This window comes from Daphnia magna, linkage group LG5 (assembly GCF_020631705.1).
Source record: "Daphnia magna isolate NIES linkage group LG5, ASM2063170v1.1, whole genome shotgun sequence".
Classification (NCBI taxonomy): domain Eukaryota; kingdom Metazoa; phylum Arthropoda; class Branchiopoda; order Diplostraca; family Daphniidae; genus Daphnia; species Daphnia magna.
Genome location: NC_059186.1, coordinates 1,351,656 through 1,375,700, shown reverse-complemented (window position 1 = coordinate 1,375,700; position 24,045 = coordinate 1,351,656). Strand labels below are relative to the sequence as shown.

The 24,045-nt window shown below is 41.5% G+C and overlaps 1 protein-coding gene, 29 non-coding genes and 1 pseudogene across 30 annotated transcripts; all 31 read right to left on the bottom strand.

Moving 5' to 3' along the window:
- Positions 1 to 230: 230 nt before the first annotated feature.
- Positions 231 to 410, bottom strand: LOC123472794 (annotated as a pseudogene).
- Positions 411 to 775: 365 nt separating this feature from the next.
- On the bottom strand, positions 776 to 969 carry LOC123472776. The gene has a single exon (XR_006647256.1). It is a non-coding gene; the product is annotated as a U2 spliceosomal RNA (small nuclear RNA).
- Positions 781 to 4,194, bottom strand: LOC116934795 (retrovirus-related Pol polyprotein from type-2 retrotransposable element R2DM; the record flags this gene model as incomplete). The annotated part of the gene is made up of 1 exon (XM_032942245.2): positions 781 to 4,194. A coding segment is annotated over one exon (3,147 nt), but the record flags the coding sequence as incomplete, so codon positions are not given.
- A 1,098-nt stretch (positions 4,195 to 5,292) lies between these two features.
- On the bottom strand, positions 5,293 to 5,480 carry LOC123472800. The gene has a single exon (XR_006647272.1). It is a non-coding gene; the product is annotated as a U2 spliceosomal RNA (small nuclear RNA).
- Positions 5,481 to 6,124: 644 nt separating this feature from the next.
- Positions 6,125 to 6,347, bottom strand: LOC123472828. Its single transcript, XR_006647292.1, has one exon. It is a non-coding gene; the product is annotated as a small nucleolar RNA U3 (small nucleolar RNA).
- A 1,230-nt stretch (positions 6,348 to 7,577) lies between these two features.
- LOC123472954 lies at positions 7,578 to 7,699 on the bottom strand. Its single transcript, XR_006647415.1, has one exon. It is a non-coding gene; the product is annotated as a U5 spliceosomal RNA (small nuclear RNA).
- A 492-nt stretch (positions 7,700 to 8,191) lies between these two features.
- LOC123472884 lies at positions 8,192 to 8,333 on the bottom strand. The gene has a single exon (XR_006647347.1). It is a non-coding gene; the product is annotated as a U4 spliceosomal RNA (small nuclear RNA).
- A 391-nt stretch (positions 8,334 to 8,724) lies between these two features.
- Positions 8,725 to 8,813, bottom strand: Trnah-gug. Its single transcript is given in 2 exon segments — positions 8,725 to 8,759; positions 8,777 to 8,813. It is a non-coding gene; the product is annotated as a tRNA-His (tRNA).
- Positions 8,814 to 8,921: 108 nt separating this feature from the next.
- Positions 8,922 to 9,040, bottom strand: LOC123472760. The gene has a single exon (XR_006647240.1). It is a non-coding gene; the product is annotated as a 5S ribosomal RNA (ribosomal RNA).
- A 274-nt stretch (positions 9,041 to 9,314) lies between these two features.
- On the bottom strand, positions 9,315 to 9,478 carry LOC123472692. Its single transcript, XR_006647173.1, has one exon. It is a non-coding gene; the product is annotated as a U1 spliceosomal RNA (small nuclear RNA).
- Positions 9,479 to 10,105: 627 nt separating this feature from the next.
- LOC123472746 lies at positions 10,106 to 10,296 on the bottom strand. Its single transcript, XR_006647226.1, has one exon. It is a non-coding gene; the product is annotated as a U2 spliceosomal RNA (small nuclear RNA).
- Positions 10,297 to 10,939: 643 nt separating this feature from the next.
- Positions 10,940 to 11,162, bottom strand: LOC123472827. Its single transcript, XR_006647291.1, has one exon. It is a non-coding gene; the product is annotated as a small nucleolar RNA U3 (small nucleolar RNA).
- A 1,228-nt stretch (positions 11,163 to 12,390) lies between these two features.
- Positions 12,391 to 12,512, bottom strand: LOC123472953. Its single transcript, XR_006647414.1, has one exon. It is a non-coding gene; the product is annotated as a U5 spliceosomal RNA (small nuclear RNA).
- Positions 12,513 to 13,005: 493 nt separating this feature from the next.
- On the bottom strand, positions 13,006 to 13,147 carry LOC123472883. Its single transcript, XR_006647346.1, has one exon. It is a non-coding gene; the product is annotated as a U4 spliceosomal RNA (small nuclear RNA).
- A 391-nt stretch (positions 13,148 to 13,538) lies between these two features.
- On the bottom strand, positions 13,539 to 13,627 carry Trnah-gug. Its single transcript is given in 2 exon segments — positions 13,539 to 13,573; positions 13,591 to 13,627. It is a non-coding gene; the product is annotated as a tRNA-His (tRNA).
- A 108-nt stretch (positions 13,628 to 13,735) lies between these two features.
- On the bottom strand, positions 13,736 to 13,854 carry LOC123472749. The gene has a single exon (XR_006647229.1). It is a non-coding gene; the product is annotated as a 5S ribosomal RNA (ribosomal RNA).
- A 274-nt stretch (positions 13,855 to 14,128) lies between these two features.
- On the bottom strand, positions 14,129 to 14,292 carry LOC123472691. Its single transcript, XR_006647172.1, has one exon. It is a non-coding gene; the product is annotated as a U1 spliceosomal RNA (small nuclear RNA).
- A 627-nt stretch (positions 14,293 to 14,919) lies between these two features.
- Positions 14,920 to 15,110, bottom strand: LOC123472745. The gene has a single exon (XR_006647225.1). It is a non-coding gene; the product is annotated as a U2 spliceosomal RNA (small nuclear RNA).
- Positions 15,111 to 15,753: 643 nt separating this feature from the next.
- LOC123472826 lies at positions 15,754 to 15,976 on the bottom strand. Its single transcript, XR_006647290.1, has one exon. It is a non-coding gene; the product is annotated as a small nucleolar RNA U3 (small nucleolar RNA).
- Positions 15,977 to 17,204: 1,228 nt separating this feature from the next.
- Positions 17,205 to 17,326, bottom strand: LOC123472951. The gene has a single exon (XR_006647412.1). It is a non-coding gene; the product is annotated as a U5 spliceosomal RNA (small nuclear RNA).
- Positions 17,327 to 17,818: 492 nt separating this feature from the next.
- Positions 17,819 to 17,960, bottom strand: LOC123472881. Its single transcript, XR_006647344.1, has one exon. It is a non-coding gene; the product is annotated as a U4 spliceosomal RNA (small nuclear RNA).
- A 391-nt stretch (positions 17,961 to 18,351) lies between these two features.
- Positions 18,352 to 18,440, bottom strand: Trnah-gug. The gene is given in 2 exon segments: positions 18,352 to 18,386; positions 18,404 to 18,440. It is a non-coding gene; the product is annotated as a tRNA-His (tRNA).
- Positions 18,441 to 18,548: 108 nt separating this feature from the next.
- LOC123472738 lies at positions 18,549 to 18,667 on the bottom strand. Its single transcript, XR_006647218.1, has one exon. It is a non-coding gene; the product is annotated as a 5S ribosomal RNA (ribosomal RNA).
- Positions 18,668 to 18,941: 274 nt separating this feature from the next.
- On the bottom strand, positions 18,942 to 19,105 carry LOC123472690. Its single transcript, XR_006647171.1, has one exon. It is a non-coding gene; the product is annotated as a U1 spliceosomal RNA (small nuclear RNA).
- A 627-nt stretch (positions 19,106 to 19,732) lies between these two features.
- Positions 19,733 to 19,923, bottom strand: LOC123472744. Its single transcript, XR_006647224.1, has one exon. It is a non-coding gene; the product is annotated as a U2 spliceosomal RNA (small nuclear RNA).
- Positions 19,924 to 20,566: 643 nt separating this feature from the next.
- On the bottom strand, positions 20,567 to 20,789 carry LOC123472825. Its single transcript, XR_006647289.1, has one exon. It is a non-coding gene; the product is annotated as a small nucleolar RNA U3 (small nucleolar RNA).
- A 1,228-nt stretch (positions 20,790 to 22,017) lies between these two features.
- LOC123472950 lies at positions 22,018 to 22,139 on the bottom strand. The gene has a single exon (XR_006647411.1). It is a non-coding gene; the product is annotated as a U5 spliceosomal RNA (small nuclear RNA).
- A 492-nt stretch (positions 22,140 to 22,631) lies between these two features.
- LOC123472880 lies at positions 22,632 to 22,773 on the bottom strand. The gene has a single exon (XR_006647343.1). It is a non-coding gene; the product is annotated as a U4 spliceosomal RNA (small nuclear RNA).
- Positions 22,774 to 23,164: 391 nt separating this feature from the next.
- On the bottom strand, positions 23,165 to 23,253 carry Trnah-gug. Its single transcript is given in 2 exon segments — positions 23,165 to 23,199; positions 23,217 to 23,253. It is a non-coding gene; the product is annotated as a tRNA-His (tRNA).
- A 107-nt stretch (positions 23,254 to 23,360) lies between these two features.
- LOC123472728 lies at positions 23,361 to 23,479 on the bottom strand. The gene has a single exon (XR_006647209.1). It is a non-coding gene; the product is annotated as a 5S ribosomal RNA (ribosomal RNA).
- Positions 23,480 to 23,753: 274 nt separating this feature from the next.
- On the bottom strand, positions 23,754 to 23,920 carry LOC123472729. The gene has a single exon (XR_006647210.1). It is a non-coding gene; the product is annotated as a U1 spliceosomal RNA (small nuclear RNA).
- Positions 23,921 to 24,045: the final 125 nt, after the last annotated feature.

The window sequence follows — 24,045 nt, the reverse complement described above, 5'->3', positions numbered from 1 at the left end:
AGCAAAAGATTTTACAGTTTAAAATACAGCCAATTTGTGAACTTGTTAGTATGTGGGCCTAACCGTGACGCACGTGTGGGGAATATGAAAAACGAGATGGGAATTGACGGCCGGATTGAATACCGGAAGACCGACGTCACAATTAACGCCGCGTAGTTTACGCCAAAAACACCTTCTCGCCAGCTGCCGACGTAAGCGATTACCCAGCTGTCAAGGATTGAGAGACGAGGAAATGTTAGTGAGGAAGTGAGCCAAGATTGCCCGAACAGATTTCAGGCAATCAGCAGCATCACTTGGTCGAAAAATCTATCAGTCTATGATACCCGGGGTCCTATCGAACCCGTATCAGATATTAAGCTGATAAGAACAGATACTACACTTTGATCTTAGCCAAAAGGCCGAGAAGCGATGGCTGCTGGCTACTGCTCAACTGATCTAAAAAACAATATTCATAAGAGACATGTCTGCATTTCAGATTGCCGTTCACTCAATTAAACTCGAACCCATTTGAATGGTTAGCTCTAAAAAAAAACTCGTTCCCTTTGAGGGACACAACTTGTTGGGCTGCAATTATTTAACCATGTTCCATACCTAGTGAAAGCTGTCGAAAGATACATTTTCAGCAGCCAAATGACTTCCGATGGAATAGTGATAGGTTGAGGATAAGAAAGTATGTTGATATAGTGTATATGTCATTTTTTCCACCTCATAATGATGCGAGAAACATAAAGAAGAGCACTCAGAAATTGATTTAATTCAGAAAAACATCCCTTTTAAGGGGTGAGCCGAGCCCGGAGGTACTGCAATACCGGGTCAACCCGTGGCAGGATCAATGCAAGCATTGATTTCCCACCGAATTCCAAAAATCAGTTTAATATTCTGGGGTTCATTTGAACCCGTATCAGATATTAAGCTGATAAGAACAGATTTTATGCTTTGTATTTTCCAATGGACTGGGAATAAAGCTGTATACAATTATGTTTTTACATTAATATGTAAAGGGAAAAAGTTCGCGAGACGACGTGTCAACGCTACGTTAAAAAACCCTTAAAGAGAATGTTGCAGAAGACTGTTGTCTTCTGTTTCTTCATCTTCTTCGGGCGGTGGATCGCTTCCTTCTGTTTGATAGGCCAAGTGCTTTGCTATTATTCTGGTCGTTCCTTGTATGGCCAAGAGTTTCATCTTCCTCTTCAGGTTGTTCCATCGTCTTCCAGGAATGCTGAGGGCTAGAGATATGGCGTCGTTGCTCGGAAGCCAGGACCCGAGAGAACCAACGACTAGAGGAAGTACAGATCCAAGGTCTTTGTACTTCTCTATCTTCTTATTCCTTGCCCTCTCTAACCCTTCTGCACTGCTGAGTGGCACCGTCACGTCAATAATGATAGCTGGGTTCGTCGATGTTACGACGATGTCAGGTCGCATTCCGGTGGAGTCAATTGCCCGATTGACGGAAACGGAGTGGCCGAGCGCCTCCGCTTCTGTCACCATTAGATCTAAGATAGAATTATGTCTATTAATGGATAGAGCTGAATTGACTTGGCAACAGCAGACGACATGGTCTGTTGTTTCCAATTTGCCACAACCAAGACGACATGTCTTGTTTGTGGACTTAGATCCTGGACACCCTCTAACTGGAAGTCTTCCAAGTCTGGCTTGGTGGAGGTAGTGCCATTCTTGAAATGTTAGAGGTGTTCTGCAGGAGATGAGTGCTGCTGTGTCCTTCGCCATGTCGAGTGCAAGCCCCGTTGCAACCTTCCCTTGTTGCTCTGACAGTAGCCTTGACGTCCATCTTCCTCTCAGGGCGGTTCGGAGTCCTCTGACTGCTTTCAGGGAAATGCAAGAGATGTCATCGGCGATGATTTTGGAGTACTGTTCGCCGGATACATCAATCTTGATCCTCTTCAAGTGGCCAGCTGCCCTCCTCGAACGCGTCCAGAGGTTCATGGATGCTCCTCCATGTCTTATGGCACCAAGTCCTTTGTCCATTGACCCTGCCAAGTATTCATTAATTGGTATGGGGAATGGTACTTCTCTCTTTCCGTATCCTAGTCGTATTGTCTCCTCCAGTTGCGCCATAGCCACTTCGCTAACGGACTTGTCCTCGCTGTCTAGGAGTTGCATCGCTCTAGCTATGGTCCAGATATCAGCCTCCTCGGTCAAAGGAAGCATTCCAAGCCCCCCAACTCTTCTGTCTGCGTAGAAGAAAGCTGTGTTAGACGAGATAGGGACGTTGGCAACTCTGCGTAGAAAATCTCTGCATGCGACATCCAGGTCGTAGAGAGCACCCTTTTCCACCCTTCCTGACGCCAGATGATGAGACAGCGATGGTAGAAGACAACTCCTGTATACTTCTAACTTCTGCCAGGGAGCTAAACCAGAATCTGCTACTTTAATTAAGTTTTGAGCTAAAGAGGTGGTTGGACGAAAGGTCAGGCGAGCTCCTAGAGGTGTTCCTAGGTAGTCCTCTTGATCGTCTTCTGCCAGGGGTCTGATTTCGGCGTCTCCGATTTTCAGCGAGTTGTCTGTAACAGATTTTCCGTTAATAAGTGTTAAGGACGTGCACTTACCTGGATTGAACTTCAAGCCTAGCGAGGTTGCCGTGTCCTCTACGGCATTGAGAGTTCTTTGCGTTTCTCGGATTGACGATCCTACAATGGCAATATCGTCCGCATATGCTGTAGTTGAGACCCTAGCTTGAAACGCTGAGAATCCGGGGTTATTTGATTTTGCCGTCCGTATGATGGGTTCAGCTGCCAGGTTGAATACCACGCTGCTTAATGGGTCGCCTTGTCGAACACCAGCCGTTGGATGAATCTGCACGGAATCTTGCCCAACAGCAAACTCCATGATGTTGTTTGAGTAGATATCGCTTAGGATGCGACGAAGCTCAGCTGGTATTGGTAGACTCTGAAATAGACAATTTAAAATTGGGTGAGGAATGGATCCAAAAGCATTGGAGAGGTCCAACCAGGCAATCACCATCTCCCTCTTGGACTGTTTCGCCTGTTCGATAACAGTGTGAAGGAGATGTGTGTGTTCCTGGATGCCTCGAACACCTGGTAGAAACCCTTTTTGCTCTGACGAAATCCATCCTAGCTTCGTCGCAGTTGACATTATTCTTGAGGACAAAATTCCTGAGAAGATCTTGTACATTGTCGGAAGAAGGGATATTGGCCGAAAGTTCCCATAATCTGAGGAGTCACCTTTCTTGTATATCGGAACGGTCCTCGAGGTCTTCCAGCAAGCTGGAATCCCATAAGTCCATACCGCGCGGTAGATGGAAGCTAGGAGATGACCGCTTGTGTCCAGTGCACGAAGGTGCCGATATTCCAAGCCGTCTCGTCCAGGCGCGGTGTTGCAAGCTTTACCGAGTCTATGCTTGATTTCTTCTGGACTTGGAGGTGAGGAAAGAATTCTGAGCTCTTCAGATGTTGGGTTCTTCCATTCACATCTGTCGAAATGGGCTCTCGCGCAGTCAACCTGGTTAGTTGATGGTGGTGTTTGGGAGTAGGTTGATTCGAGGAAAGCAGCAGCCAAATCCTTGGTTCCCGTGTAGCCAATGGATTCCTCTTCTAATATTTTCCTTACGGCTCTGCGAGGATAGAGTGAGTAGAGGCGTTGAAGTTTGCCTTTTTCCTCTGCTGCCTTTCTTCCTGAACGCCTTATTTTTTGTTGTTGTCGATTTTGGTTGCGATGGCTTCTTGTCCTCTCTGTTGGTGTTGTTTGTCTTCTTGGTGCGGAGATTGTGTCTTCCGGTTTCGTTGAAAGCCTAAGCCACTCAACTGTGCATTCACGGAGGAGGGAATCAAGACCCTGCAGGGAGGTGCACAATTCTATCCTTGAAGCCCACAACCCCCTAAACTCGTCTTCTGTTCCCGCTACGTCGACGGTAGATACTGAGTTCACAAGTTGGCTAGGAGATGATAAGGGGGAGGAAAAGGAAGTGTTTCGACTCGAACTAGAAGTGGAAGCCGGAGAACTAAGGGGTGTTTGGCTCGGATTAGGTGTTGGAATACGCAATGGTGAAGGGGACTGGAGATTAGGCTCTAGGTTAAGGATGATTGGTGGTGATATCTGGTGGGAAGCAATAGAACTTTGTGTAGTTGACGGGGTGGAACTACTGGAGATTAAGGAATTTCTTATGGATGCAAGAGAGAGGGTGGGTGAATGTGGAGTAAGTTTGTTGAGAGCAAAGGGTTGGTAGAGGATATTGATGAATTAGGCGTGGTTTGTTGTGGGATTCTATGTACTTTATAGTGCTCTCTCATGGCATGCCCTTCTAGTATGACGTTGCACGCTCTGCATTTCCATTTCCTTTTAGTGGACAAACCGTGTTCGCGCGCTATATGGTGTTCAATAGACTGCGCTGCAACTGTGCCTTGTGCCGTTGTATACCAACGGCACAGTGGACATCTGCAGTTTCCACAAGGATAGGGAAGGATGAGATCCTCTCCTGCAATTTCTGATTGCTGTATGGGAATGCTTTCATGGCCAGTGCTGTCATCACTAGGTGCTTCGTCGCACACAGCATGGTGTCTTTTGGCTCTGATACGTTCTTCAGAAATTTGATTGCACAATTGGCAATAATATTTTGTAACAACGATCAAGCCATGTTTTAATTTTAAATGATCTACTGCATTTTTAACATGAGTCTTAGAACCATATCTACCACTTGGACAAAGAGAGCACTTTAGAGTAGAAGGGACGGGGAAGGGAAGCTTAAGGATCCCATCTACGCAGTTATAGAAAAACAACTCGGTTATCGACTCCGTCATCATGAGCGTAACATTGTTGATTTCTTAACAGATTTTAGCAAGGGAATAGCGGGAAAAAATAAAGGTTAGGCCAGACAGTCAAGTGTCTGGTTTTCTGAAGGTTAAGGTAAAGTCAGACAGTCAAATATCTTGTTTTTGGGGTAGGTTACTGAAGGTCAGTGGTAAAGGTGGGTGTGAGTTTAGCCTAATTTAAGGAAAGGGCAATTTAGACAGCTAAAATGATTTTAAATTTAAAAATGTTCAAAGTTAAAAAAAAAAAACAATTTCAAGATATGAATCTATGTTTACAATTACTAGCAAAAGATTTTACAGTTTAATAATACAGCCAATTTGTGAACTTGTTAGTATGTGGGCCTAACCGTGACGCACGTGTGGGGAATATGAAAAACGAGATGGGAATTGACGGCCGGATTGAATACCGGAAGACCGACGTCACAATTAACGCCGCGTAGTTTACGCCAAAAACACCTTCTCGCCAGCTGCCGACGTAAGCGATTACCCAGCTGTCAAGGATTGAGAGACGAGGAAATGTTAGTGAGGAAGTGAGCCAAGATTGCCCGAACAGATTTCAGGAAAAAAAAAAAAATTTTTTTTTAAAAAAATTTTTTTTTTTTTTTTCCGGGGTTTTTTCAAACCCTTTTTAAATATTAAGCTGATAAGAACAGATACTACACTTTGATCTTAGCCAAAAGGCCGAGAAGCGATAACTGAAACTCAAGTTACTGGGTGTTATATGCCATACGGATCTCGAAAATATGGCTGATGAACAAAAAGAGCAAACCACTATCGCAAAACGAAGAAAGTCACCAGGAAACCAGGCTGTTGCTAGAACCCTGCCTGGCACTGTTGAAGGCCAATACAACTCATTAGTTTTTATCTTCTCTTTTGATACAAATAGGTTATTAGGCTAAACGGTTCCAATATTATATTATATGTGAAGCTGGTGATTGCAGTGCACTATCCGTTTGAGTCAATCAACTCCACCTAGTAGCAAACTCTGCACACTCTGCACAACGCATCAGAAAACATGCTGGATAGAATCCTTGGAATACGTAACGCAGCTGTTTTTGCAGCAACCAAGTTAATGTTACGCAGAGACAACAACGAACAACAGGAAGAAATGTTACGTGAAGACATTAGTGAACGTCACATGTTTGAAATACTACGCCTGCCAATGTGCGAAATTCTTATTAAAGGGCACAGGATTCGATCAATGAAATCTACACATGGAAACGTTAGCTATTTTGATATCGATAACACGAAACGCTAAAGAAGCGAGGCAATTGGATTTAACGTTTTACGGATATCAGAGGAATCAGTAAGTTCATTTTTCTATGCTTTGCTAAATTACCGCTCTGAAAACGCCGGTTTCCTTCCAGTGTGCCACAAGGGAACACCGGAAACGGTCCTCAATGGCTACGAGCAGATACCACGCAAGTGGCTACGATCGCAACCTGTTTCACTCTCAGAAGCCAGCGTCATTACTCGTCATCGCGGGTTGATTGGAGAAATGTTTCTGGTGGGAAACAAGTCAAGATATACTACAGAAATGATCCTGTGAAGTATGATCTTAAAGTATGAAATAAATTTGCAAGAGAATAAATCGATTATGCAAAATGAAACAGCATTAATGATTCTATTCGTAAAATTACGTGGTTTTTATCGTTAACGAGTTCGTCCTAGAAGTGAATTATGTGGAAAAGCGCTACACAACGACACGGCGCGTTGTGTTCATTCAATACAAACAGCTGAAATGGCGAAACAACGACGGTATTTAGAGCACGGCGGAAATTAAAAGCAGTTTGTTGAGGGTCACTCGCCAATTTCTTATATCGCGCTTCATCCAAGAAATACAATCGATCGTCAGACATTAATACTTCAGCTGGATGTGTGGCACGCATCTGTAATCCTGCTTCTGGGAGGCTTGATAGTGTGGATGACTTGAGACGAGGATTCCTACTTCGTGACCGTGCATGTTGATCAGGCGTCCGCACTAAGTTGGGCATCAACATGGACCCATTGAAGGAATTTAATGGGTGCAGGTTAGCTAAGGAGGAGCAAAACGGGCCAGGAAGGAAACTAAGCAGCCAAAAGTTCCCGTGTCGAGCAGTAGTAGGATCGCGCCCGTGAATGTACGCGACATGAATTAGCCTCGACAAAACAGTCAAACCTCTTTCTTTTTATTTCTATTAAGGAAAGAATGGGTTTCAATGGGTTGGTTTCTGCTTCAAAAGTGAAATACTGCCACAACAATAAGCTCCACCCTAAATCTCTAAATCTAAAATATTGCAATTGGGTAAAAGAGTGAAAGCTCAAGTGATTGGCATGATTGCATCTGAATATCAACCCGCTCCGTTAAGCTCAATAACGATTCACTGTTACTGTCACAGCCCAAAGCTAATACTGAATAATAATCTGAATACCTAAACGTTCAATTTCAATTGAAGTTTCTATGCGGCCTCGGGCGCTTCGCGCCCTCGGCCGCGTTTTCAACTTGTGCGTATGGAACGGTGGTGTTTGCATACAATTTTAATGATTTGGAAAAGCATGAAATGGAGGGACCTGAATACTTATATGTTGAACTGCATCTAAAGTTTGCGGCCATCGGGCGCTTCGCGCCCTCGGCCGCGTTTTCAACCAACTTCAACGGATCGCTAAGATGGCGGTGTAATTTACCTTTTGTTGATAAACATGAAATGGAGGAATCTTAATATTCTTTTATTCTCCAATTACATTGGAAATATTCTGCTTTCACTACTTTACTGACTTAATAACGAGAATTTATTTATTTATATTTGAGGTGCCCAGTCTAAGGACCAGGCGTTCGAAAAATAAGTCATATAGACTCATCAGTGCTCCTAACCACGGAAATCTTTAGTAAAAGGCGAAAGATTTATCCGGGTATTGATTAGAAACCAGAGTGATTAACAACTGAAATCAGTTGGTCTTTCTTCATTTCCCAACTTCATACCACTTTGGTAAAGTCACGGCAATAAACAGACATATTCAACCGTAATGCGACGACTATTTTCTGTTAGATTTGAAACAGTCACTAAAAACCTTCATGCTGTATAAAGCTCATGTAAAAATAGTTTCCTCTTTTGATTTTCAACTGAGTTAACTTAAGCTGAGTGAAACATAAACGAAGTCTAAGGCAAACGGGGTGGGTAAGCTGAATTGGGAAAGGTGACGAAACCTATTTATTCTGCAAGTCCTTTAGTTTTTTTTCTTTGTTGTATAGGGGTGGGGGGATCCATCCGCTAAGTTGAACAAACACGATTCTATAGACAGAAATTCAGGTTTCCCAACCTTTGATATATGTGGGATTGATTAACCAATCGCTTACTAAAGGGTAATCAAGCAGACAACAGTAAACAATAACTGAACACAGTGTTAACGTTCTTTAAGAGAATCTGCTCCTGCTGGAGCTGTCAAAAATTGCCGACAACAAAGAATGTTTCACTTCATCGTGGCGGGGTATTGGTTAAAGTTTTCAACTAGCAATAATCACACCTCGGGAGACCCTCATTGGTTATGATATTGCCACTGCGCAAAGCTAAATTTCACATGAGAGAGCCCTACTACTTGAACCTTTTTCTTGTCGATTCCGCACGGACGTTGACACCAACAACATCAGGCAAGGTACTGCTTCTCGATTAAACTAATCATTTTGCTGCTTTCAGTTTTACACTCACATACCTATAAAGAATATAGTTCATTTTACGAATATTTCACATGTTGCCATACAACACCGTTGAGTAGTAAAATTCATGCAAATTACAATGCTTTTCGCCAGCTCAAGTGAACGCACAGGAATTGTTTCAGTTTACAGGTCAAATTTGCTGAACCCATTCCCGTTTACTTAACCATAAAATCAGTAAAAACCTACAACAACTGAACGAAAATTACTCAGTTGCTATCTCATTGTGCTTTTCCACTAGCTTTGAAATGCCGTGACCAGGATTCGAACCTGGGTTACTACGGTTTTACGCTATCAGACCCCACAACGTAGGGTCCTAACCACTAGACGATCACGGCCAAATTACAACGTTTCCACACACGTAAACGTTTCCACACAATCACATTAAGGATCATAAATATATTGTGTTGGTCATGTTAAAATCTGAATAAATTGAAAAAAGAAAATGCCAACAGCATCCCGTATTCCCAAGCGGTCACCCATCCAAGTACTAACGGGACCCGACGTAGCTTAACTTCCGGGAGCTGACGAGACCGGGTGAGTTCTACGTGGTATGGCCGTTGACAGTATTGAATGTAAAATTTACAACGCATATGTCTGAATCGTTGTTGGCGTACATCAATTATCACAAAGTATCCGCCATTTTTACGTTTAAGCATCATAAGTGACTTTCTTATCGGGCTTGACAAATGCAATCTTTGCGTTTCGTTTAATAGTTTGCATATTTAAGTGAAGAATAACGCCTTTAATGCAATGGTTTTGATCACACGGTGACTGATTTACCAAGTGAAAAGTATTCGTCCAAGTCTGGTTCAGTTAGTATTATAGATTCTGCTGCTCAGGGGACGGCGCGAACGCAGTCCCCCACTACCAAAAATTGTACTCCCGAGTTAATCACATTTGGATTAATCGCAAGGGTCAGCCCATCCTTAGTGCAATGGAAAGGCCTCACCCTGGAGGAACCACCTTGGTGATCATGGTTGCCTCTGAGCCAGGTAAGTATGATTTTTGTCAATACTTGGCGATTACTCATAGTTTTTTGGTAGACAAACAATAACGACGAAGTACACTAAATCATAGAGCTCAACAAAGAACTATCGCACATGGAATTACGCATAAAACTGAAAGATGGGATTGAGCATAGTTGATCCTATAAAGCTCTTATTTAGAAAATCGAAAACTTACAGCCATTTCTGGGTTAGAAGAAAAATGCTCTCATTTGGGAAAACTTCTTCCTCCCAAATGGAGACGTCGAATTGCACTGTTTTTTCGTCTATACTGCTCAACTGATCTAAACAACAATATTCATGAGAGACATGTCTGCATGTCAGATTGCCGAACAATCAATTAAACTAGAACCAATTTGAATGGATAGCTCTAAATAAAACTCGTTCCCTTTGAGGGACATAACTTGTTGGGCTGCAATTATTTAACCATGTTCCATACTTAGTGAAAGCTGTCGAAAGATACATCTCCAGCAGCCATATGACTTTCGATGGAATAGTGATATGTTGAGGATAAGAAAATATGTAGATATCGTATTTATGTCAGTTTTTCCACCTCATAATGATGCGAGATTAATAGAGAAGAGCACTTATAAATTTATTTAATTCAGTAAAACATCCCTTTTAAGGGGTGAGCCGAGCCCGGAGGTACTGCAATACCGGGTCAACCCGTGGCAGGATCAATGCAAGCATTGACATCCCACCGAATTCCAAAAATCAGTTTAATATTCTGGGGTTCATTTGAACCCGTATCAGATATTAAGCTGATAAGAACAGATACTACACTTTGATCTTAGCCAAAAGGCCGAGAAGCGATAACTGAAACTCAAGTTACTGGGTGTTATATGCCATACGGATCTCGAAAATATGGCTGATGAACAAAAAGAGCAAACCACTATCGCAAAACGAAGAAAGTCACCAGGAAACCAGGCTGTTGCTAGAACCCTGCCTGGCACTGTTGAAGGCCAATACAACTCATTAGTTTTTATCTTCTCTTTTGATACAAATAGGTTATTAGGCTAAACGGTTCCAATATTATATTATATGTGAAGCTGGTGATTGCAGTGCACTATCCGTTTGAGTCAATCAACTCCACCTAGTAGCAAACTCTGCACACTCTGCACACGCATCAGAAAACATGCTGGATAGAATCCTTGGAATACGTAACGCAGCTGTTTTTGCAGCAACCAAGTTAATGTTACGCAGAGACAACAACGAACAACAGGAAGAAATGTTACGTGAAGACATTAGTGAACGTCACATGTTTGAAATACTACGCCTGCCAATGTGCGAAATTCTTATTAAAGGGCACAGGATTCGATCAATGAAATCTACACATGGAAACGTTAGCTATTTTGATATCGATAACACGAAACGCTAAAGAAGCGAGGCAATTGGATTTAACGTTTTACGGATATCAGAGGAATCAGTAAGTTCATTTTTCTATGCTTTGCTAAATTACCGCTCTGAAAACGCCGGTTTCCTTCCAGTGTGCCACAAGGGAACACCGGAAACGGTCCTCAATGGCTACGAGCAGATACCACGCAAGTGGCTACGATCGCAACCTGTTTCACTCTCAGAAGCCAGCGTCATTACTCGTCATCGCGGGTTGATTGGAGAAATGTTTCTGGTGGGAAACAAGTCAAGATATACTACAGAAATGATCCTGTGAAGTATGATCTTAAAGATGAAATAAATTTGCAAGAGAATAAATCGATTATGCAAAATGAAACAGCATTAATGATTCTATTCGTAAAATTACGTGGTTTTTATCGTTAACGAGTTCGTCCTAGAAGTGAATTATGTGGAAAAGCGCTACACAACGACACGGCGCGTTGTGTTCATTCAATACAAACAGCTGAAATGGCGAAACAACGACGGTATTTAGAGCACGGCGGAAATTAAAAGCAGTTTGTTGAGGGTCACTCGCCAATTTCTTATATCGCGCTTCATCCAAGAAATACAATCGATCGTCAGACATTAATACTTCAGCTGGATGTGTGGCACGCATCTGTAATCCTGCTTCTGGGAGGCTTGATAGTGTGGATGACTTGAGACGAGGATTCCTACTTCGTGACCGTGCATGTTGATCAGGCGTCCGCACTAAGTTGGGCATCAACATGGACCCATTGAAGGAATTTAATGGGTGCAGGTTAGCTAAGGAGGAGCAAAACGGGCCAGGAAGGAAACTAAGCAGCCAAAAGTTCCCGTGTCGAGCAGTAGTAGGATCGCGCCCGTGAATGTACGACATGAATTAGCCTCGACAAAACAGTCAAACCTCTTTCTTTTTATTTCTATTAAGGAAAGAATGGGTTTCAATGGGTTGGTTTCTGCTTCAAAAGTGAAATACTGCCACAACAATAAGCTCCACCCTAAATCTCTAAATCTAAAATATTGCAATTGGGTAAAAGAGTGAAAGCTCAAGTGATTGGCATGATTGCATCTGAATATCAACCCGCTCCGTTAAGCTCAATAACGATTCACTGTTACTGTCACAGCCCAAAGCTAATACTGAATAATAATCTGAATACCTAAACGTTCAATTTCAATTGAAGTTTCTATGCGGCCATCGGGCGCTTCGCGCCCTCGGCCGCGTTTTCAACTTGTGCGTATGGAACGGTGGTGTTTGCATACAATTTTAATGATTTGGAAAAGCATGAAATGGAGGGACCTGAATACTTATATGTTGAACTGCATCTAAAGTTTGCGGCCATCGGGCGCTTCGCGCCCTCGGCCGCGTTTTCAACCAACTTCAACGGATCGCTAAGATGGCGGTGTAATTTACCTTTTGTTGATAAACATGAAATGGAGGAATCTTAATATTCTTTTATTCTCCAATTACATTGGAAATATTCTGCTTTCACTACTTTACTGACTTAATAACGAGAATTTATTTATTTATATTTGAGGTGCCCAGTCTAAGGACCAGGCGTTCGAAAAATAAGTCATATAGACTCATCAGTGCTCCTAACCACGGAAATCTTTAGTAAAAGGCGAAAGATTTATCCGGGTATTGATTAGAAACCAGAGTGATTAACAACTGAAATCAGTTGGTCTTTCTTCATTTCCCAACTTCATACCACTTTGGTAAAGTCACGGCAATAAACAGACATATTCAACCGTAATGCGACGACTATTTTCTGTTAGATTTGAAACAGTCACTAAAAACCTTCATGCTGTATAAAGCTCATGTAAAAATAGTTTCCTCTTTTGATTTTCAACTGAGTTAACTTAAGCTGAGTGAAACATAAACGAAGTCTAAGGCAAACGGGGTGGGTAAGCTGAATTGGGAAAGGTGACGAAACCTATTTATTCTGCAAGTCCTTTAGTTTTTTTTCTTTGTTGTATAGGGGTGGGGGGGATCCATCCGCTAAGTTGAACAAACACGATTCTATAGACAGAAATTCAGGTTTCCCAACCTTTGATATATGTGGGATTGATTAACCAATCGCTTACTAAAGGGTAATCAAGCAGACAACAGTAAACAATAACTGAACACAGTGTTAACGTTCTTTAAGAGAATCTGCTCCTGCTGGAGCTGTCAAAAATTGCCGACAACAAAGAATGTTTCACTTCATCGTGGCGGGGTATTGGTTAAAGTTTTCAACTAGCAATAATCACACCTCGGGAGACCCTCATTGGTTATGATATTGCCACTGCGCAAAGCTAAATTTCACATGAGAGAGCCCTACTACTTGAACCTTTTTCTTGTCGATTCCGCACGGACGTTGACACCAACAACATCAGGCAAGGTACTGCTTCTCGATTAAACTAATCATTTTGCTGCTTTCAGTTTTACACTCACATACCTATAAAGAATATAGTTCATTTTACGAATATTTCACATGTTGCCATACAACACCGTTGAGTAGTAAAATTCATGCAAATTACAATGCTTTTCGCCAGCTCAAGTGAACGCACAGGAATTGTTTCAGTTTACAGGTCAAATTTGCTGAACCCATTCCCGTTTACTTAACCATAAAATCAGTAAAAACCTACAACAACTGAACGAAAATTACTCAGTTGCTATCTCATTGTGCTTTTCCACTAGCTTTGAAATGCCGTGACCAGGATTCGAACCTGGGTTACTACGGTTTTACGCTATCAGACCCCACAACGTAGGGTCCTAACCACTAGACGATCACGGCCAAATTACAACGTTTCCACACACGTAAACGTTTCCACACAATCACATTAAGGATCATAAATATATTGTGTTGGTCATGTTAAAATCTGAATAAATTGAAAAAAGAAAATGCCAACAGCATCCCGTATTCCCAAGCGGTCACCCATCCAAGTACTAACGGGACCCGACGTAGCTTAACTTCCGGGAGCTGACGAGACCGGGTGAGTTCTACGTGGTATGGCCGTTGACAGTATTGAATGTAAAATTTACAACGCATATGTCTGAATCGTTGTTGGCGTACATCAATTATCACAAAGTATCCGCCATTTTTACGTTTAAGCATCATAAGTGACTTTCTTATCGGGCTTGACAAATGCAATCTTTGCGTTTCGTTTAATAGTTTGCATATTTAAGTGAAGAATAACGCCTTTAATGCAATGGTTTTGATCACACGGTGACTGATTTACCAAGTGAAAAGTATTCGTCCAAGTCTGGTTCAGTTAGTATTATAGATTCTGCTGCTCAGGGGACGGCGCGAACGCAGTCCCCCACTACCAAAAATTGTACTCCCGAGTTAATCACATTTGGATTAATCGCAAGGGTCAGCCCATCCTTAGTGCAATGGAAAGGCCTCACCCTGGAGGAACCACCTTGGTGATCATGGTTGCCTCTGAGCCAGGTAAGTATGATTTTTGTCAATACTTGGCGATTACTCATAGTTTTTTGGTAGACAAACAATAACGACGAAGTACACTAAATCATAGAGCTCAACAAAGAACTATCGCACATGGAATTACGCATAAAACTGAAAGATGGGATTGAGCATAGTTGATCCTATAAAGCTCTTATTTAGAAAATCGAAAACTTACAGCCATTTCTGGGTTAGAAGAAAAATGCTCTCATTTGGGAAAACTTCTTCCTCCCAAATGGAGACGTCGAATTGCACTGTTTTTTCGTCTATACTGCTCAACTGATCTAAACAACAATATTCATGAGAGACATGTCTGCATGTCAGATTGCCGAACAATCAATTAAACTAGAACCAATTTGAATGGATAGCTCTAAATAAAACTCGTTCCCTTTGAGGGACATAACTTGTTGGGCTGCAATTATTTAACCATGTTCCATACTTAGTGAAAGCTGTCGAAAGATACATCTCCAGCAGCCATATGACTTTCGATGGAATAGTGATATGTTGAGGATAAGAAAATATGTAGATATCGTATTTATGTCAGTTTTTCCACCTCATAATGATGCGAGATTAATAGAGAAGAGCACTTATAAATTTATTTAATTCAGTAAAACATCCCTTTTAAGGGGTGAGCCGAGCCCGGAGGTACTGCAATACCGGGTCAACCCGTGGCAGGATCAATGCAAGCATTGACATCCCACCGAATTCCAAAAATCAGTTTAATATTCTGGGGTTCATTTGAACCCGTATCAGATATTAAGCTGATAAGAACAGATACTACACTTTGATCTTAGCCAAAAGGCCGAGAAGCGATAACTGAAACTCAAGTTACTGGGTGTTATATGCCATACGGATCTCGAAAATATGGCTGATGAACAAAAAGAGCAAACCACTATCGCAAAACGAAGAAAGTCACCAGGAAACCAGGCTGTTGCTAGAACCCTGCCTGGCACTGTTGAAGGCCAATACAACTCATTAGTTTTTATCTTCTCTTTTGATACAAATAGGTTATTAGGCTAAACGGTTCCAATATTATATTATATGTGAAGCTGGTGATTGCAGTGCACTATCCGTTTGAGTCAATCAACTCCACCTAGTAGCAAACTCTGCACACTCTGCACACGCATCAGAAAACATGCTGGATAGAATCCTTGGAATACGTAACGCAGCTGTTTTTGCAGCAACCAAGTTAATGTTACGCAGAGACAACAACGAACAACAGGAAGAAATGTTACGTGAAGACATTAGTGAACGTCACATGTTTGAAATACTACGCCTGCCAATGTGCGAAATTCTTATTAAAGGGCACAGGATTCGATCAATGAAATCTACACATGGAAACGTTAGCTATTTTGATATCGATAACACGAAACGCTAAAGAAGCGAGGCAATTGGATTTAACGTTTTACGGATATCAGAGGAATCAGTAAGTTCATTTTTCTATGCTTTGCTAAATTACCGCTCTGAAAACGCCGGTTTCCTTCCAGTGTGCCACAAGGGAACACCGGAAACGGTCCTCAATGGCTACGAGCAGATACCACGCAAGTGGCTACGATCGCAACCTGTTTCACTCTCAGAAGCCAGCGTCATTACTCGTCATCGCGGGTTGATTGGAGAAATGTTTCTGGTGGGAAACAAGTCAAGATATACTACAGAAATGATCCTGTGAAGTATGATCTTAAAGATGAAATAAATTTGCAAGAGAATAAATCGATTATGCAAAATGAAACAGCATTAATGATTCTATTCGTAAAATTACGTGGTTTTTATCGTTAACGAGTTCGTCCTAGAAGTGAATTATGTGGAAAAGCGCTACACAACGACACGGCGCGTTGTGTTCATTCAATACAAACAGCTGAAATGGCGAAACAACGACGGTATTTAGAGCACGGCGGAAATTAAAAGCAGTTTGTTGAGGGTCACTCGCCAATTTCTTATATCGCGCTTCATCCAAGAAATACAATCGATCGTCAGACATTAATACTTCAGCTGGATGTGTGGCACGCATCTGTAATCCTGCTTCTGGGAGGCTTGATAGTGTGGATGACTTGAGACGAGGATTCCTACTTCGTGACCGTGCATGTTGATCAGGCGTCCGCACTAAGTTGGGCATCAACATGGACCCATTGAAGGAATTTAATGGGTGCAGGTTAGCTAAGGAGGAGCAAAACGGGCCAGGAAGGAAACTAAGCAGCCAAAAGTTCCCGTGTCGAGCAGTAGTAGGATCGCGCCCGTGAATGTACGACATGAATTAGCCTCGACAAAACAGTCAAACCTCTTTCTTTTTATTTCTATTAAGGAAAGAATGGGTTTCAATGGGTTGGTTTCTGCTTCAAAAGTGAAATACTGCCACAACAATAAGCTCCACCCTAAATCTCTAAATCTAAAATATTGCAATTGGGTAAAAGAGTGAAAGCTCAAGTGATTGGCATGATTGCATCTGAATATCAACCCGCTCCGTTAAGCTCAATAACGATTCACTGTTACTGTCACAGCCCAAAGCTAATACTGAATAATAATCTGAATACCTAAACGTTCAATTTCAATTGAAGTTTCTATGCGGCCATCGGGCGCTTCGCGCCCTCGGCCGCGTTTTCAACTTGTGCGTATGGAACGGTGGTGTTTGCATACAATTTTAATGATTTGGAAAAGCATGAAATGGAGGGACCTGAATACTTATATGTTGAACTGCATCTAAAGTTTGCGGCCATCGGGCGCTTCGCGCCCTCGGCCGCGTTTTCAACCAACTTCAACGGATCGCTAAGATGGCGGTGTAATTTACCTTTTGTTGATAAACATGAAATGGAGGAATCTTAATATTCTTTTATTCTCCAATTACATTGGAAATATTCTGCTTTCACTACTTTACTGACTTAATAACGAGAATTTATTTATTTATATTTGAGGTGCCCAGTCTAAGGACCAGGCGTTCGAAAAATAAGTCATATAGACTCATCAGTGCTCCTAACCACGGAAATCTTTAGTAAAAGGCGAAAGATTTATCCGGGTATTGATTAGAAACCAGAGTGATTAACAACTGAAATCAGTTGGTCTTTCTTCATTTCCCAACTTCATACCACTTTGGTAAAGTCACGGCAATAAACAGACATATTCAACCGTAATGCGACGACTATTTTCTGTTAGATTTGAAACAGTCACTAAAAACCTTCATGCTGTATAAAGCTCATGTAAAAATAGTTTCCTCTTTTGATTTTCAACTGAGTTAACTTAAGCTGAGTGAAACATAAACGAAGTCTAAGGCAAACGGGGTGGGTAAGCTGAATTGGGAAAGGTGACGAAACCTATTTATTCTGCAAGTCCTTTAGTTTTTTTTCTTTGTTGTATAGGGGTGGGGGGATCCATCCGCTAAGTTGAACAAACACGATTCTATAGACAGAAATTCAGGTTTCCCAACCTTTGATATATGTGGGATTGATTAACCAATCGCTTACTAAAGGGTAATCAAGCAGACAACAGTAAACAATAACTGAACACAGTGTTAACGTTCTTTAAGAGAATCTGCTCCTGCTGGAGCTGTCAAAAATTGCCGACAACAAAGAATGTTTCACTTCATCGTGGCGGGGTATTGGTTAAAGTTTTCAACTAGCAATAATCACACCTCGGGAGACCCTCATTGGTTATGATATTGCCACTGCGCAAAGCTAAATTTCACATGAGAGAGCCCTACTACTTGAACCTTTTTCTTGTCGATTCCGCACGGACGTTGACACCAACAACATCAGGCAAGGTACTGCTTCTCGATTAAACTAATCATTTTGCTGCTTTCAGTTTTACACTCACATACCTATAAAGAATATAGTTCATTTTACGAATATTTCACATGTTGCCATACAACACCGTTGAGTAGTAAAATTCATGCAAATTACAATGCTTTTCGCCAGCTCAAGTGAACGCACAGGAATTGTTTCAGTTTACAGGTCAAATTTGCTGAACCCATTCCCGTTTACTTAACCATAAAATCAGTAAAAACCTACAACAACTGAACGAAAATTACTCAGTTGCTATCTCATTGTGCTTTTCCACTAGCTTTGAAATGCCGTGACCAGGATTCGAACCTGGGTTACTACGGTTTTACGCTATCAGACCCCACAACGTAGGGTCCTAACCACTAGACGATCACGGCCAAATTACAACGTTTCCACACACGTAAACGTTTCCACACAATCACATTAAGGATCATAAATATATTGTGTTGGTCATGTTAAAATCTGAATAAATTGAAAAAAGAAAATGCCAACAGCATCCCGTATTCCCAAGCGGTCACCCATCCAAGTACTAACGGGACCCGACGTAGCTTAACTTCCGGGAGCTGACGAGACCGGGTGAGTTCTACGTGGTATGGCCGTTGACAGTATTGAATGTAAAATTTACAACGCATATGTCTGAATCGTTGTTGGCGTACATCAATTATCACAAAGTATCCGCCATTTTTACGTTTAAGCATCATAAGTGACTTTCTTATCGGGCTTGACAAATGCAATCTTTGCGTTTCGTTTAATAGTTTGCATATTTAAGTGAAGAATAACGCCTTTAATGCAATGGTTTTGATCACACGGTGACTGATTTACCAAGTGAAAAGTATTCGTCCAAGTCTGGTTCAGTTAGTATTATAGATTCTGCTGCTCAGGGGACGGCGCGAACGCAGTCCCCCACTACCAAAAATTGTACTCCCGAGTTAATCACATTTGGATTAATCGCAAGGGTCAGCCCATCCTTAGTGCAATGGAAAGGCCTCACCCTGGAGGAACCACCTTGGTGATCATGGTTGCCTCTGAGCCAGGTAAGTATGATTTTTGTCAATACTTGGCGATTACTCATAGTTTTTTGGTAGACAAACAATAACGACGAAGTACACTAAATCATAGAGCTCAACAAAGAACTATCGCACATGGAATTACGCATAAAACTGAAAGATGGGATTGAGCATAGTTGATCCTATAAAGCTCTTATTTAGAAAATCGAAAACTTACAGCCATTTCTGGGTTAGAAGAAAAATGCTCTCATTTGGGAAAACTTCTTCCTCCCAAATGGAGACGTCGAATTGCACTGTTTTTTCGTCTATACTGCTCAACTGATCTAAACAACAATATTCATGAGAGACATGTCTGCATGTCAGATTGCCGAACAATCAATTAAACTAGAACCAATTTGAATGGATAGCTCTAAATAAAACTCGTTCCCTTTGAGGGACATAACTTGTTGGGCTGCAATTATTTAACCATGTTCCATACTTAGTGAAAGCTGTCGAAAGATACATCTCCAGCAGCCATATGACTTTCGATGGAATAGTGATATGTTGAGGATAAGAAAATATGTAGATATCGTATTTATGTCAGTTTTTCCACCTCATAATGATGCGAGATTAATAGAGAAGAGCACTTATAAATTTATTTAATTCAGTAAAACATCCCTTTTAAGGGGTGAGCCGAGCCCGGAGGTACTGCAATACCGGGTCAACCCGTGGCAGGATCAATGCAAGCATTGACATCCCACCGAATTCCAAAAATCAGTTTAATATTCTGGGGTTCATTTGAACCCGTATCAGATATTAAGCTGATAAGAACAGATACTACACTTTGATCTTAGCCAAAAGGCCGAGAAGCGATAACTGAAACTCAAGTTACTGGGTGTTATATGCCATACGGATCTCGAAAATATGGCTGATGAACAAAAAGAGCAAACCACTATCGCAAAACGAAGAAAGTCACCAGGAAACCAGGCTGTTGCTAGAACCCTGCCTGGCACTGTTGAAGGCCAATACAACTCATTAGTTTTTATCTTCTCTTTTGATACAAATAGGTTATTAGGCTAAACGGTTCCAATATTATATTATATGTGAAGCTGGTGATTGCAGTGCACTATCCGTTTGAGTCAATCAACTCCACCTAGTAGCAAACTCTGCACACTCTGCACACGCATCAGAAAACATGCTGGATAGAATCCTTGGAATACGTAACGCAGCTGTTTTTGCAGCAACCAAGTTAATGTTACGCAGAGACAACAACGAACAACAGGAAGAAATGTTACGTGAAGACATTAGTGAACGTCACATGTTTGAAATACTACGCCTGCCAATGTGCGAAATTCTTATTAAAGGGCACAGGATTCGATCAATGAAATCTACACATGGAAACGTTAGCTATTTTGATATCGATAACACGAAACGCTAAAGAAGCGAGGCAATTGGATTTAACGTTTTACGGATATCAGAGGAATCAGTAAGTTCATTTTTCTATGCTTTGCTAAATTACCGCTCTGAAAACGCCGGTTTCCTTCCAGTGTGCCACAAGGGAACACCGGAAACGGTCCTCAATGGCTACGAGCAGATACCACGCAAGTGGCTACGATCGCAACCTGTTTCACTCTCAGAAGCCAGCGTCATTACTCGTCATCGCGGGTTGATTGGAGAAATGTTTCTGGTGGGAAACAAGTCAAGATATACTACAGAAATGATCCTGTGAAGTATGATCTTAAAGATGAAATAAATTTGCAAGAGAATAAATCGATTATGCAAAATGAAACAGCATTAATGATTCTATTCGTAAAATTACGTGGTTTTTATCGTTAACGAGTTCGTCCTAGAAGTGAATTATGTGGAAAAGCGCTACACAACGACACGGCGCGTTGTGTTCATTCAATACAAACAGCTGAAATGGCGAAACAACGACGGTATTTAGAGCACGGCGGAAATTAAAAGCAGTTTGTTGAGGGTCACTCGCCAATTTCTTATATCGCGCTTCATCCAAGAAATACAATCGATCGTCAGACATTAATACTTCAGCTGGATGTGTGGCACGCATCTGTAATCCTGCTTCTGGGAGGCTTGATAGTGTGGATGACTTGAGACGAGGATTCCTACTTCGTGACCGTGCATGTTGATCAGGCGTCCGCACTAAGTTGGGCATCAACATGGACCCATTGAAGGAATTTAATGGGTGCAGGTTAGCTAAGGAGGAGCAAAACGGGCCAGGAAGGAAACTAAGCAGCCAAAAGTTCCCGTGTCGAGCAGTAGTAGGATCGCGCCCGTGAATGTACGACATGAATTAGCCTCGACAAAACAGTCAAACCTCTTTCTTTTTATTTCTATTAAGGAAAGAATGGGTTTCAATGGGTTGGTTTCTGCTTCAAAAGTGAAATACTGCCACAACAATAAGCTCCACCCTAAATCTCTAAATCTAAAATATTGCAATTGGGTAAAAGAGTGAAAGCTCAAGTGATTGGCATGATTGCATCTGAATATCAACCCGCTCCGTTAAGCTCAATAACGATTCACTGTTACTGTCACAGCCCAAAGCTAATACTGAATAATAATCTGAATACCTAAACGTTCAATTTCAATTGAAGTTTCTATGCGGCCATCGGGCGCTTCGCGCCCTCGGCCGCGTTTTCAACTTGTGCGTATGGAACGGTGGTGTTTGCATACAATTTTAATGATTTGGAAAAGCATGAAATGGAGGGACCTGAATACTTATATGTTGAACTGCATCTAAAGTTTGCGGCCATCGGGCGCTTCGCGCCCTCGGCCGCGTTTTCAACCAACTTCAACGGATCGCTAAGATGGCGGTGTAATTTACCTTTTGTTGATAAACATGAAATGGAGGAATCTTAATATTCTTTTATTCTCCAATTACATTGGAAATATTCTGCTTTCACTACTTTACTGACTTAATAACGAGAATTTATTTATTTATATTTGAGGTGCCCAGTCTAAGGACCAGGCGTTCGAAAAATAAGTCATATAGACTCATCAGTGCTCCTAACCACGGAAATCTTTAGTAAAAGGCGAAAGATTTATCCGGGTATTGATTAGAAACCAGAGTGATTAACAACTGAAATCAGTTGGTCTTTCTTCATTTCCCAACTTCATACCACTTTGGTAAAGTCACGGCAATAAACAGACATATTCAACCGTAATGCGACGACTATTTTCTGTTAGATTTGAAACAGTCACTAAAAACCTTCATGCTGTATAAAGCTCATGTAAAAATAGTTTCCTCTTTTGATTTTCAACTGAGTTAACTTAAGCTGAGTGAAACATAAACGAAGTCTAAGGCAAACGGGGTGGGTAAGCTGAATTGGGAAAGGTGACGAAACCTATTTATTCTGCAAGTCCTTTAGTTTTTTTTCTTTGTTGTATAGGGGTGGGGGGATCCATCCGCTAAGTTGAACAAACACGATTCTATAGACAGAAATTCAGGTTTCCCAACCTTTGATATATGTGGGATTGATTAACCAATCGCTTACTAAAGGGTAATCAAGCAGACAACAGTAAACAATAACTGAACACAGTGTTAACGTTCTTTAAGAGAATCTGCTCCTGCTGGAGCTGTCAAAAATTGCCGACAACAAAGAATGTTTCACTTCATCGTGGCGGGGTATTGGTTAAAGTTTTCAACTAGCAATAATCACACCTCGGGAGACCCTCATTGGTTATGATATTGCCACTGCGCAAAGCTAAATTTCACATGAGAGAGCCCTACTACTTGAACCTTTTTCTTGTCGATTCCGCACGGACGTTGACACCAACAACATCAGGCAAGGTACTGCTTCTCGATTAAACTAATCATTTTGCTGCTTTCAGTTTTACACTCACATACCTATAAAGAATATAGTTCATTTTACGAATATTTCACATGTTGCCATACAACACCGTTGAGTAGTAAAATTCATGCAAATTACAATGCTTTTCGCCAGCTCAAGTGAACGCACAGGAATTGTTTCAGTTTACAGGTCAAATTTGCTGAACCCATTCCCGTTTACTTAACCATAAAATCAGTAAAAACCTACAACAACTGAACGAAAATTACTCAGTTGCTATCTCATTGTGCTTTTCCACTAGCTTTGAAATGCCGTGACCAGGATTCGAACCTGGGTTACTACGGTTTTACGCTATCAGACCCCACAACGTAGGGTCCTAACCACTAGACGATCACGGCCAAATTACAACGTTTCCACACACGTAAACGTTTCCACACAATCACATTAAGGATCATAAATATATTGTGTTGGTCATGTTAAAATCTGAATAAATTGAAAAAAGAAATGCCAACAGCATCCCGTATTCCCAAGCGGTCACCCATCCAAGTACTAACGGGACCCGACGTAGCTTAACTTCCGGGAGCTGACGAGACCGGGTGAGTTCTACGTGGTATGGCCGTTGACAGTATTGAATGTAAAATTTACAACGCATATGTCTGAATCGTTGTTGGCGTACATCAATTATCACAAAGTATCCGCCATTTTTACGTTTAAGCATCATAAGTGACTTTCTTATCGGGCTTGACAAATGCAATCTTTGCGTTTCGTTTAATAGTTTGCATATTTAAGTGAAGAATAACGCCTTTAATGCAATGGTTTTGATCACACGGTGACTGATTTACCAAGTGAAAAGTATTCGTCCAAGTCTGGTTCAGTTAGTATTATAGATTCTGCTGCTCAGGGGACGGCGCGAACGCAGTCCCCCACTACCAAAATTGTATTGTACCCCGAGTTAATCACATTTGGATTAATCGCAAGGGTCAGCCCATCCTTAGTGCAATGGAAAGGCCTCACCCTGGAGGAACCACCTTGGTGATCATGGTTGCCTCTGAGCCAGGTAAGTATGATTTTTGTCAATACTTGGCGATTACTCATAGTTTTTTGGTAGACAAACAATAACGACGAAGTACACTAAATCATAGAGCTCAACAAAGAACTATCGCACATGGAATTACGCATAAAACTGAAAG